We start from the raw sequence: 12,469 nt of genomic DNA, 5'->3' as shown, positions 1-12,469 counted from the left end.
TCGAAGTTAATGAAAGAACAGGATTCGGGGGCAGAATGCTTATCTCCCACCAAAATATGTTGTTGGCTAAGGTACAGGCTATCCACAAACCAATTTTGAAGACAACAAAACTCTACAGAATTCAGACACCGCGTTAAAAAAAAAAAAAAAAAAAAAAAAAAAAAGCAGCATTCCATATTAAAACAGACACAAAACTCTACGGAATTCAGTCACCGCGTTTCACTAACAGCCATTCCATACGGCAGAGGTTCCCTAACCGGAGTCAGCGGACCCCTGGGGGTTCTTTTGAGGACCCTAGGGGGTCCGTGACACGATGAAAGAAAATATTTTTTTTAGCTCCTAAAAGAAAAAAAGAAAAAAAAAAGCAAATATTCCAGATTTATTCCAACATCTAAATGTACCAAACAAGAGCATGCAAGGCCTTGAATTCTGGATTTTGAATGTGCAGGACAAAGTATTTGCATTCACGCAAAAGGTTTCCTTGTGGGAAAGCAAATGCCAGGAAGGAGTCACTGAAATGTTCCCACTTTATCACCATGAATGTATGACGTCCAGTGCAGACATCATCACGCCCCTTATTATTTCCCGCTAGCGCATCTGCGAGGCTACTTCAGGGACTATTTCCCTGAGCTTGAAAATTCCCACTTGATTTGGATTAGAGACTTTTGCAGCCGGGGTAGGTGTACATCTTGATCTGAAGTTGCAAGAGGAACTCATTGAAATGTCAAATGATGGGAGTATGAAAATAAAGTCCTCTGCCCTTCCATTGTCAGAGTTCTGGATCTACTCAAGAACTGAATATCCTGCCCTGGCTGAGAAGGCTCAGAAATGCCTTATGCCGTTTGCCACAAACTACTTGCGTGAGACAGGATTTTCTACACTCAAAGTACTGAAAATTAAGCACAGAGCACGCGTGCAAGTAGACAACGACATGCGTCTGGCACTCACTAATATAAAAACCCGTAATGATAAATTGTGCAAGAGCCACCAAACCCATCCATCCCACTAGACAGGATATGTCCGATAGGCTGATTTATGTTTAGTTAGGCACTTTTTTATATGAAGGTAAATATGTTTATTTGGTTTCTGGCGGTGACACAATATTGTACGTCTACTGTGGTAGTGTTCGTACAAAATTTATATTGGTTTGAATTTAAAACAATGAAATAATATTGATGTGAAAAATTGGTTTATTTATTAATACTTACTTCATGTAAGAATAAGTAAATATTACATGTACACTGTAGGGTACGGTAATCATAACTTTTGTTTGGTTGAGGGTCCTCGGCTGGGGCTCAACGTGTCTGGGGTCCTTGGTATGATAACATTTGGGAACCTCTGCCATAGAGTACCGGTACCGTATTAAAATATTCACAAAACTCTACGGAATTCAATCACCGCGTTTCACTAAAAGCCATTCCACACCGTACCGCGTATGGTATTAAAACATTCACAAAACTTTATTCAGTCAGTGCGTTTCACAAAGCCAATCCATACCAAAAATATATGGCGGCTGGCATTTGGACGTCTTTGATCAAATCCTTACCAAAAGTAATAAACTTCTGCACATCCACACGGTAGCTATTTCCTGAGAGCTTGGTGAAAATTCGTCCTCAACTTTTCGAGATATTATGGCAACATATACATACAAACATGCAGACATGCATCGATAAAACTATCGCCTCGCCTTGCTAAAGGCGAGCGATAATAAACTGAACTAAAATATAAATGCTGTATTGAGACATCCAGTGCATGACTTGTTATATTCCGTGTTGATTTATTGGAAACCTTGGTTGCTATGATGTGGAAGGTTATATTATATGTATGTATTTACAAGTACGTACGTGTATGTATGTATATATACTAATATATATGACGTATATCTCACAAAGAAAATGAAAAGTGGAGTACCAGGCTTTGGTCTATTCTTTCAAAACATGTCAGGTGAGAGGGCACAATATTCAGACCACCTTGTATTAGGACAAGCCTATACAAAGTACCACAAACAGTTATTAATTTCTATTAGCACAAATCTTCTCGTCGTGTCCGTGTTTCTGCACAGTGATGTACAGTACGTGTCTTGCACTGATTCTTGTGTACACTCATGCTCACTCAAATGCCCATAAGAGTTACATCAGTGCCTGTGCAATCGTCGGTTAGCCCTCTCAGTGTAATATTGTACTTATCATTATATTTTTGGCTATCAACAGATATGAATGATCTTAAGATATATCTGAATTGGAGGAGTTACCTATAGGCCTCTGCAACTCCTTAACTCCTTTAAACTTATCCCCCCCAAAAAAAAAAAAAAAAAAAAGAATCGCCATTACTTACCAAAAAACAAAATACAAAATACGCCATAGGACTGAAGGGGGTTAAGGAAGTGAGTATCTGCACCATTCATACAGGCAGTAATAAAAATAGATAAACAGCATAAGAGGCTTTCCTGTAATATGTCAAATACATCGCAAAGAAGGAGGTGCTAGCAAGCCTTAAAAGCCGACGAGAATGTGGGCACTTATCTTTCCAAGGTTGCTTTGCCGATGTTATGCTTTCGTTTTTCTCAGATTTATGTCAGAAGTAATGTATGGTGTGTAAAGCTGTAAGCCGGGGTATTTTGATCAAATTTTATATTATTTTGTAGGGATGTTACGCAGCTGGTTATTTTTTTTTTTTCACAGCCTAGTTATAGCAGCTGCTGTAAAACAAATCTTGGAGTGCATGAAATATTTGTAGGACTGTTAGGCTATGTATATTTTGTTGATCGTTTCTCATGCATCCATTATATGAAATCGAGAGTCTAGATATGGGTTCTTTATTTTTTTTTTTTTCTTATCGAGTATTTCGCCAGATCCATTCCATTTACATATTATTTACTCACCGATAAAATTACTGTTCATTTCACTGTCTTGTCTTTATTTCAGTAGATATAATTGATTCTTACATGCTTCTTTACATCATTGTAACTATACTGGATGCCACTGTGACGAGATATCCAAAGTAAAGCTTAATAAACTATTTTGACTGTTGCTAATGGTTTTATTTATGCTCATTTTAGTCCCTCTCATTCCCAGCACCAGACGCTTCATTTTATCCATATCATCTTTCATCTTAAACTCTTCACTGAGATGACTCCCTTTTTTTTTTTTCTTCTAGTGTCAGAGGAGTGTATTTTCCTATAGAGGAGTCCCCTTGTAAGGAAGATGAGGAAGATCGTCTGGAGGATGCAGGAAAAACCATAATTAAATCACCCTCTTTTCCTCCTAAAGATGGGGTGAGATAGAATCCAGAAACAAGGATATATGAAAAGGTACAGACATAGACACAAGTATTTGCCCAAAGTTGACGATTACATAGAGGAAATATCGAACCATCTGAAGCACATACTAGAAGAGATAGGGCTTCTCACTGTATTTCACCAGTTGTATATTTTTTAAAGGTGGAACTAGGAAAGTAGATGTTTCTTTGACTATACAAAATAAGGAAAATATTAACAGCATGTCAATATTGTGTTGTACCGTACTATGGCCGTCAAATGTCGTGTCATGCACCCAGCCACAAAACGAATCTCTGCCAAGGGACGACCAGGATTTTGACTCCCTCCCATGCACTGCAATCCCTTCCATCCCAAAACCTATACCCTTTGTGCACTAACTTGGCCTAGATTTTCGTTCATTTGTAGGGCAACACCTCAGAAGTATTCCCGGATCCACCCGTGTATTAGGAGGGCAGAGTTTAATATTGCGTGTTGTATAATATTGCTTGTGGTAATTGTGGCGTGTGTGTGTGTCATGAAGTGGAGCTGTACCCAATGCGAGTGACTGTTTGCCCGCCTCCTCTCGTCACGCGGGAGTTGGGGGGCTGGCTTATGCAAATTAGTTTATCGTATCCGGAGGCTTAATGAAAGTCACACGTCACCAGGAGCAGGACAAGGTTAGGGGAGGAAGGGGGAAACTGTGTGTATTTGAGAGAGAGAGAGAGAGAGAGAGAGAGAGAGAGAGAGAGAGAGAGAGAGACGTTGGAGGCTCTCTCGTTCCCACCGGTATATTTTTACATGTCGCGTAGAAATAATTTCGTGTCTTATTGATTCAGTGTTTGTGGATATCATACAAGCAGAAAATATGAAGAAATTAACCCTCTGATTTCTGGATTTAGTTTTTTTTTCTGGGCTGTCAATTCGTCCACCATTAGCCTAAATTAAACACTTGAAAGCGTCCATTGAAGCGAGAGGATTATGGTATGTTATGTATCTAGGTAATTTATACTGCTTGGAAAATAATACGAAGATGATGATGATGATGATGATAATGATGGACATGAATATGGAGATATAGGGGACGACGATGATGATGATAGCAGTGGTGGTGGTATTCACAGTGGTGATGATGACAATGATGATAATGAAAATAAAGTTGTTGTTGTTGTTGATGATGATGATGATGATGATGATGAATGTTGTATTGATATTTCCCTGGACAGAACTGTTGGATGCTGGATTCTTGTTGAGTTAATGAGATAATTTGCTAATTATGCTTGGTTTTACAGAGACTGAAAGTGAATTACTTCCTGATTCACCTACCTACTTCAAACGCACACGCACCCCCCCACCATATATATATATATATATATATATATATATATATATATATATATATATATATATATATATATATATATATATATATAGCTAGATAGATAGACATACAGATAAATTTTTTTTTACATATCACCAGGACAAGGGGCTCCGCTAGGCAACTGCTTATAGATATTTAAGGAGAGAATAACCATTTACAAGGCGTGAATAGCATAATGTGAGAATTAAACCCCAGCCAGCCCTCGGATTTATGTAAACTCCTTTTGTTTACATCGGGGTGAAACGCCTTAACCCACTAGAGCACCAGGCATCCATTTGGCTATCGAGTTACCTCACATCGTAGTACATGGTTTCCTGGTCTACAAGAAATCATTTGGCTTGCAATACATACATATATACATGATTATATATACATGTAGTTTGGTTATTTTATCCATGGCCTCTCAAACATGTAATCCCCCGATCTGAGCCCACATAACCTGCCTACGTGCGAATTGGTTTAGAAAGTATTAGGAGAAAAGTCAGTGAATGGAGCAAGCATGGTGAGTGAAAGTGAATATCGTGGTGGTAAGACCGGACCGCCACCTCCATTTAAGGTCTTCACGTCCAATTACCCCGACTCAAGTGGTAGCAAAAGCCGGAATTGGCGTCGAATATATATATGAATAAAATTTTGGCAAGTGCATTTACAGCCGTGAACTTGAGCTGAATAGGAGTTAGAGGGGTGTGGGGACTGGAGAGAGAAAAAAGAAAAGAATAATAAAAAAAAGAAGAGTTAGGGAGAGAGAGAGGAAGTGTGGAGTCTCGCGAAGGAGAGGAAGAGGATGAATATAAAAAGATAAGGAATGGCGTCACTGGATAAGATTGCAGTGTGAAATATTACTCTCAGATTCCTATGCTCACTTTCAGCTGAGTAAAATAGTCGGGCGTTAGCTGGAATATAACCAGAGCTGTCTCGATCATAAAGGGGTAATGGTACCAATATAAAAACTCTCCGGCTCCCGAGCTTACTCTCAGCTAAAGAGTATAGTTTGAAATAATTTTGATAAGAATGCTAGAGCTGTTCCGACCGTGAAAGGACTAATGATAGAAAGAGAAGAATGTGAAAACAATAGAACAAGAGGAAGCAATGGCAGAAATTTGAAATGAACTGGGACATAAGATGATTACAGAAGGATAGGGTTGTTGAAGTACAGATGTACAACTTCGTGGATGAAAATATATATGGGTGTTTTTGCTGAAGGGGTTAATTTAGAAATATATGAGGAAGATAATAAAAATGGGAAGATTAAAGACAGATGCATACATTAGTCTCTAACTTTGAGGAGGAGGAGCCTCATCTGCTCCTGAATGGAAGAAAGTTCTCGTGTGTGTGTGTGTGTGTGTGTGTGTGTGTGTGTGTGTGTGTGTGTGTGTGTGTGTGTGTGTGTGTGTGTGTGTGTGCTGAGGAGGGGACCTTTTCCACAATATCTTCATGTCTTTTAAGCAGAGTGAAGTTAGAGGCTCCTCCTTCGCTTCATCCTCTCTGTAAGGTTTGGAGGCCTTCAGTGCACATCCTACATTTTCTCTCCATCTAACGTGTTCATCCATGTTATTAAAAAAATAGTAAAGAACTGGTTTTGACCTCTTTGGACTTAATTCCAATTTGCATAGTCTTGATAAGTATCTGTTACCAGTGTGCATCTGTCGTAACACACTGCCTGGCCAAAAGTTTTCGTATGATTTTAAATATTCGCTTTTACTCTTTTAATAGACCTCTTTCCCTTAGTCTAGTCTTATGAATCGTCACTCCTTTCAAACTATCAACTATCTTTCAATAACTTAGATCTAATGGTTTTCCAGAATCAACCGCAAACGTGAAGCCTGTAGACAGTCTTTAATTTCATAATGCCTCTGATAATCTACTGAGTTTTTTCAAGCGTTGTTTAGTAATTATCTTAATTTTAAATCCTGGTCATCCTGCTTTTGTGACGAGTGAATTTATTTTTTGAGGCAAAGCATATATGGTCTTTGGACGAGACTGGTACAGATTATTACTCTCCTTCATCTGGTTTATCTTTTGTATGTGTGCCTTTATATCATATTATCTCTTCTGAATAGTCGATGCGAGGCGGATGTCTTGTTCTGTACACCACCTACTCCCGCCAACGAAAACACGACTCTGTGAGATTCAAGATTCCCTCATCTTCTCCCGTTGCCATGGATACTGGAGCGCTCCTACCACAGGTCTTCCCCATCACCTGATACCACACCTGTCATTACGGCTCACACCTCACCTCACCTGTCACCTCATCTATCATCTCATCTGTCGCCTCACGTATTATCTCTCACCTCACAGCTCACGTAGTTTGTCATCTCTCACCTGTCACGTCTTATCTAACCTCTCATCTCACCTTATTGCCTTTCACCATATTTCACTTGTCACCTCTTATCTAACCCCACTTCATCCCACCTCCTCACATGTCACTTCGCCAGCCACCTCACCTGTCACCTGCCACTTCATTTGTCACCTCATCTGTCATCTCTCACTTCACCTGTCAGCTTTTGCCTCACTGTATGACCTCACCTAGCTCTACCTGCCACTTCTAACCATATCTTTGATCTAATGAGCCCTTTCACTACGATGTTGCTGAATTTTAATACATTTTGCTAACTTCAGATATTTTCATTCAGCTTACGGGAGACGTGTGATGTTGAAGGGGTTAACTGACTGTAAATTTAATCCCTCCGTTTCACGCAGTATCTTTTAAATGACTAAAATCATCTGTATATAGGAAGATTATAAATGATTTTCTCGAGCTGAAGGTACAAATGACACTACCTGACTTCATTTGCAACTTCGTCTTACTTCATTTACAACCTCATCTGACTTCATTTACAGTCTTCTTTGACTTCATTTACTGTACAGCCTCATCTGACTTCACTTACAATCCAGTCTGACTTCATTTACAGCCTCGTCTGACTTCATTTACATCCTCATCTGACTTCATTTACGTCCTCGTCTGACTTCATTTACAACCTCACCTGACTTCATTTACAGCCTTGTCTGACTTCATTTACATCTTCATCTGACTTCATTTACGTCCTCGTCTGACTTCATTTACAACCTCACCTGACTTCATTTACAGCCTCATCTGACTTCATTTACAGCCTCATCTGACTTCATTTACAGCCTCATCTGACTTCATTTACAGCCTCATCTCACTTCATTTACAACCTCATCTGACTTCATTTACAGCCTCATCTGACTTCATTTACAACCTCACCTGACTTAATTTACAACCTCATCTGACGTCATTTACAACCTCACCTGACTTCATTTACAACCTCACCTGACTTCATATACAACTGACTTCATATAGCCTACAACCTCAACTGACGTCATTTACAACCTCATCTGATTTCATTAACTATCTCAGCTGCCTTCGTTAATGGTAATATCAGTGAGTGGCGACAATAGCTGATTACACTGAACCATCTCGGTAATTCTAAGGTAACTTCTGGTAACGAGGGCTCATTGTGTGTCGCGTGGGTACTCTCTCTCTCTCTCTCGCCTTACAATTTGGACACCACAAGTCATGCCGTTCCTCAGAATCCACTAAAATGGTTCCGCAGCCAAGTGGAAAGATGGAAGGAAACGATTGGAGTGATATAGCCCAGACCTACTTCATCAGCGTGGCATTCCATAATCTCCATATCATGTAATTATTGTTCATGGTGACAGAATTACACATGAAACACTTAATATCTCTCTCTCTCTCTGTCTCTGTCTGTCTGTCTGTCTCTCTCTCTCTCTCTCTCTCTCTCTCTCTCTCTCTCTCTCTCTCTCTCATGAAACCTAAAATATAAAATCGCCTCGCGGAAAGCTGAACGTGGTGGGAGGTGGAGGTGGAGGGAAAGAGCGAGGGGAGAAAATGGAAAATGGAAGAGGCTAGGGAGGGGAGCAGTAGAGCTGGGTTTAAGAGGTGGAAAGTGATGGCGAAAGAACGGAAAGTGAGGGGAAAGAGGCAGGGAGAGAGAGAGAGAGAGAGAGAGAGAGAGAGCGAGAGAGAGAGAGAGAGAGAGAGAGAGAGAGAGAGAGAGAGAGAGAGAGAGAGAGAGAGAGAGAGAGAGAGAGAGAGAATGTTGGTGTATGCAGTACTGGGTGAAATTTTTATTTTTGCGGTATGTGGAAAGCAGAGAACAAAATATAATTTAAGTTTATTACTACTAAGGAACTATATGATCTATACTTTTAAAAGTAATACTTGCTACCGGAGTTAATCATTCAGTACGAGGAATTTCCAGCTTCTAAGTAAAATCGTTTGGACTTAAAAGGAATGTAATATGATATCGACGTCCTATAATTTCCCAAATCCTTTCATAACCTTACTAATTCTCCCGTTCCCTCGGCAACGCCCTGAAACACCCAAGGACAAACTTACCGCTGCTTCACAACTGAGAACTCAGAGGGTCTACTGATTCACAGAGGGAGACGATTGGTTGCTCGAGACATTTCTGAGTATGGATGAACGGACACACACACACACACACACACACACACACACACACACACACACACAGGCCATTATTAGGTAGACCAACCGGAACCTTGCCTGACTGTACGCCTTTGACTGCCAGGATTTTTCTTATTTCAGCAAAATCTTCCGGGGCCAGTCAGAATAAATTATCCGAGTGCCCCAGTAGAAGCAAAGTGGTTATGGGAGTTGAGCACGTCGATTCGAATCCAGAGAAGATGGGACATTAGAACCAACAAGCTCAGAGACAGATTACGGCATCATTGTGTTGGGCACATACTTATAATCCCACTAAATCTAACTGAAAACACACCTTGCTCTAAACTATTCTCTCTCTCCAGATGAAGCGAAGCCACTAACCTCTCCTATACGATATAAACGAAAGAACAAGTCACAAAAGGAAACATTCTCTCATGCTGACTAAGCTAAACACTCCTTTGCAAACTCTGAGTGCATTCTTCAGTGTCATGCAGAACTCTGGGGGGAATAGGTGTGGGAGGCAGTGTCATGTGACAGTGAGAAAAGATGCCAAACCCTCCTCCTCCTATTCTAAAATTCATCACGGCACGGTGTCAGTGCGATCAAACATCAAGTGTAAATAACTGTGAATCAAACTAATCTTTAAATTGCATAAGTAGAAAAATGTACTTGACTTTATATACCAGTAGACATTACTTCTTTAATTTTACATTGCTCTGGTAAACAGCAGCCGTGTGTATCATCCCTTCGTCTAGACAGCTACTGATCAGTGATTTATACGTCAGGGAGACGCAACTTCAAGACTGCTGTGGAAGGGATATTTGATGGAGGTACAAGTAAGTCTTCATTCTGGAAATATTTGTAGTCTCTTTCATAGATCGGATCTTAATTATGTGCCTAAGAAAGAACACATGGAAGTAGATGTGATAGAAAGCGTTGGAGAATTACACTGAGATGGTTTGGTCATGTGGAGAGGATGGAGAGCGAGAGACTGACGAGGTGAGTGTGAGTGAGTTGGAGGGAGAGACAGGGTATGAGATGGAGGGATGGAGTAGAGAGGTATATGAGAGAAGGAGATGTAAGTCGGGTAGAGGGCAGCGAAATGGCAGGGGACAGGGTGACATGGAGGTGGTTTGTTTGTGGCCACCTCATACGGGATTAAGGCGTCTGGCTATAGATATTCAGATAGCCTAATATGGGCCCTTGTTCACAGATATTGTCCTCCTGGGTGGTATGTCAGCTCTGAGGTAACGTCCTCATTCGTTAAGGAAGAAGGAGGCTTATGATTATTGTCTATGGTAGTAGTAGTGGTAGTAGATGCAACCCCCAGACCCAACTGAATGTGAACCCAGTGAACTGCAGGCTGAAGTAATCCTGCAGTCCACCATCCTCTTTCCGGGGGATAAAGAGAGAGCTGAGGAACGTATGTATAACCAGACAGCTGCACCGTCCTCATACATCGGGGCCACCACATGACGGCTCCCCTCTCCAGCACCCTTTGTCCCTGTAAAAGAAAATAAGAACGTATTTTTTCTGTCGTAACTGGGAATCGGTTTTGCTGGAAAATCAGTCATGAGAAGCTTCCTCACTTTCCTTTCCTTGTCCTTCATGTATAAGAAAATGACGTATTATTCCCTTTCATTACTACGCTCTGTTTCTGTAAGAAGACCAAGGAGGTATTGCTGGGTGACAGGGGCAAGAGTAAACAAACTTTGTCCAACAGACTGACCGGTCCGAGCCACTCAAATTTTTCCAGTTGCGAGTTTGATATGTTTCCGCCGCACCACCGGCTCCACGTGTGCACATTTCTGGCTTTTAATTTATCTGGGAAACTCCACTCCCTCCGAATAATCACGAAACCGGAAAATATTCAGTTTTATTCAGCCTATTGCCTAATAATGTAGCGGAATTTAAAAATCACTTTAGGAGGGCAAAAATCTATGAAAAAATGGCCAAGGGTAAATTGGTTTGTTGGTTCACCAGTCTACGTGATGCATTTTTTAGCGGGATTCTTTGGCTGTATGATTAGTGCTCAGGTTACGGCTTTAATTAGGTTCACGCACAGGTTGGGGAAGGAGGGACCTGGGGTAGTGATGGTGGTGGTGCTGGGATGCAGGTGGAGATGGGGAGGTGTGGTGGTGGTTGGGTGGGGACAGTGATGATGATGGTGATAGTGGTGCTGGTGGTGATTCAGATGAGGCAGTGATGGTGGTCGTGGGGTGTAGGTGGGGGAGGTGTGGTGTGGTGGTGGGTGGGTGGTCCTCTTAGTGGTGGTGATGGTGGTGAGAATGATGGCGGCGGGGGAGGCTGTGGAAGTGTGGGAAGTTACGGTGGCAAGGAGGGGAGGGTATAGGTGATGGTGGTGAAGGAGTGGCGGTGGTGGGTGGTAGTGGTGATTGAAGTAGTGATGTGATGTGATGTGATGGTGATATAGTGATGGTGAAGGGCTTGTGGAGGTGATGGAGATAGAGGTTCTGGAAGTGATGAAGCAGGGTTGGGGAGGATGAAGGTATTTTGGCAGTGGTGAGGAGGGGGCAATGATGTAATAGTGGTGGTGGTGATGGTAGTGGTGACGGTGGCGGGGTGAAGATGATGGTGGGATGGTGGTGAATGAGGAGGACGATGGGTGACGATATTGGTGATGTGAGGGGTTGGGGTGATTGTTGTAATGGGGTGGTGGGTGGATGGGGGATAGAAGTCGATGGTTATGGTGTAGTGAATGTTGTGATGGTGACAGATGATGGTGTGATGTGGTAGTGATAGTGTGGTGGTGGTGTGGTGATGGTGGTGGTGTGATGGCGGACATACAGGGAAAAAGCAGTTGTTCTAAATCTCAATCGGAAATAATAAATAATCAACAATAATATTATAAAAGAAAAGTGATATCAGAATAACATATAAGAAACAACATTACAAGCATCTAAATTTATTGATGAAAGAATCCTGTATTAACACACTGAAATATGTTAGTTCACCGAAATTTACTGACACAGCTAGAGTAAAAGAGCAATGAAGGAGTTTGCATCAAAAGTGCTATCACCTTTCCTGTTTTTCTCTCCGCCTTTCCTGTTTTTCTCTCCACCTTTCCTGTTTTTCTCTCCACCTTCCCTGTTTTGTTCTCTCTCTCTTTCCTGCTTCTTTCTCTCCAGCTTTCCTGTTTTTTTTTTTTCTCTCCACCTTTCCAGTTGTTATCTCTTCACCTTTCCTATTTTTCTCTCCACCTTTCCAGTATTTCCTCTCCATCTCTCCTGTAATTTTTCCTCGCCACCTCTCCTGTAATTTTTCCTCTCCACCTTTCCTGTTTTTCTCTCCACCTTTCCTATTTTTTCCCTCCTTCTTTCCTGCTTTTCTCTCCACGGACTTCTTGCCTGTTGAGTCC

General features: G+C 41.3%; 1 protein-coding gene across 1 annotated transcript in view; it reads left to right on the top strand.

Annotated features, from left to right (window-relative positions):
• LOC145403563 (uncharacterized) overlaps positions 1–6,838 on the top strand; it is a 33,200-nt gene extending 26,362 nt beyond the window's left edge. The window contains exons 6-7 of the mRNA XM_080275241.1: positions 672–886; positions 6,695–6,838. Coding sequence (XP_080131367.1) covers positions 672–886; positions 6,695–6,838 — 359 coding nt within the window. The remainder of the gene's footprint in view (positions 1–671; positions 887–6,694) is intronic.
• Positions 6,839–12,469: the final 5,631 nt, after the last annotated feature.

Source organism: Coenobita brevimanus, chromosome 61, assembly GCF_032717465.1.
Source record: "Coenobita brevimanus isolate Jiangsu-jjx chromosome 61, ASM3271746v2, whole genome shotgun sequence".
NCBI classification, from domain to species: Eukaryota; Metazoa; Arthropoda; class Malacostraca; order Decapoda; family Coenobitidae; genus Coenobita; species Coenobita brevimanus.
Note: the sequence above shows the minus strand (reverse complement) of the source record. Positions and strands in the feature narration are given on the sequence as shown.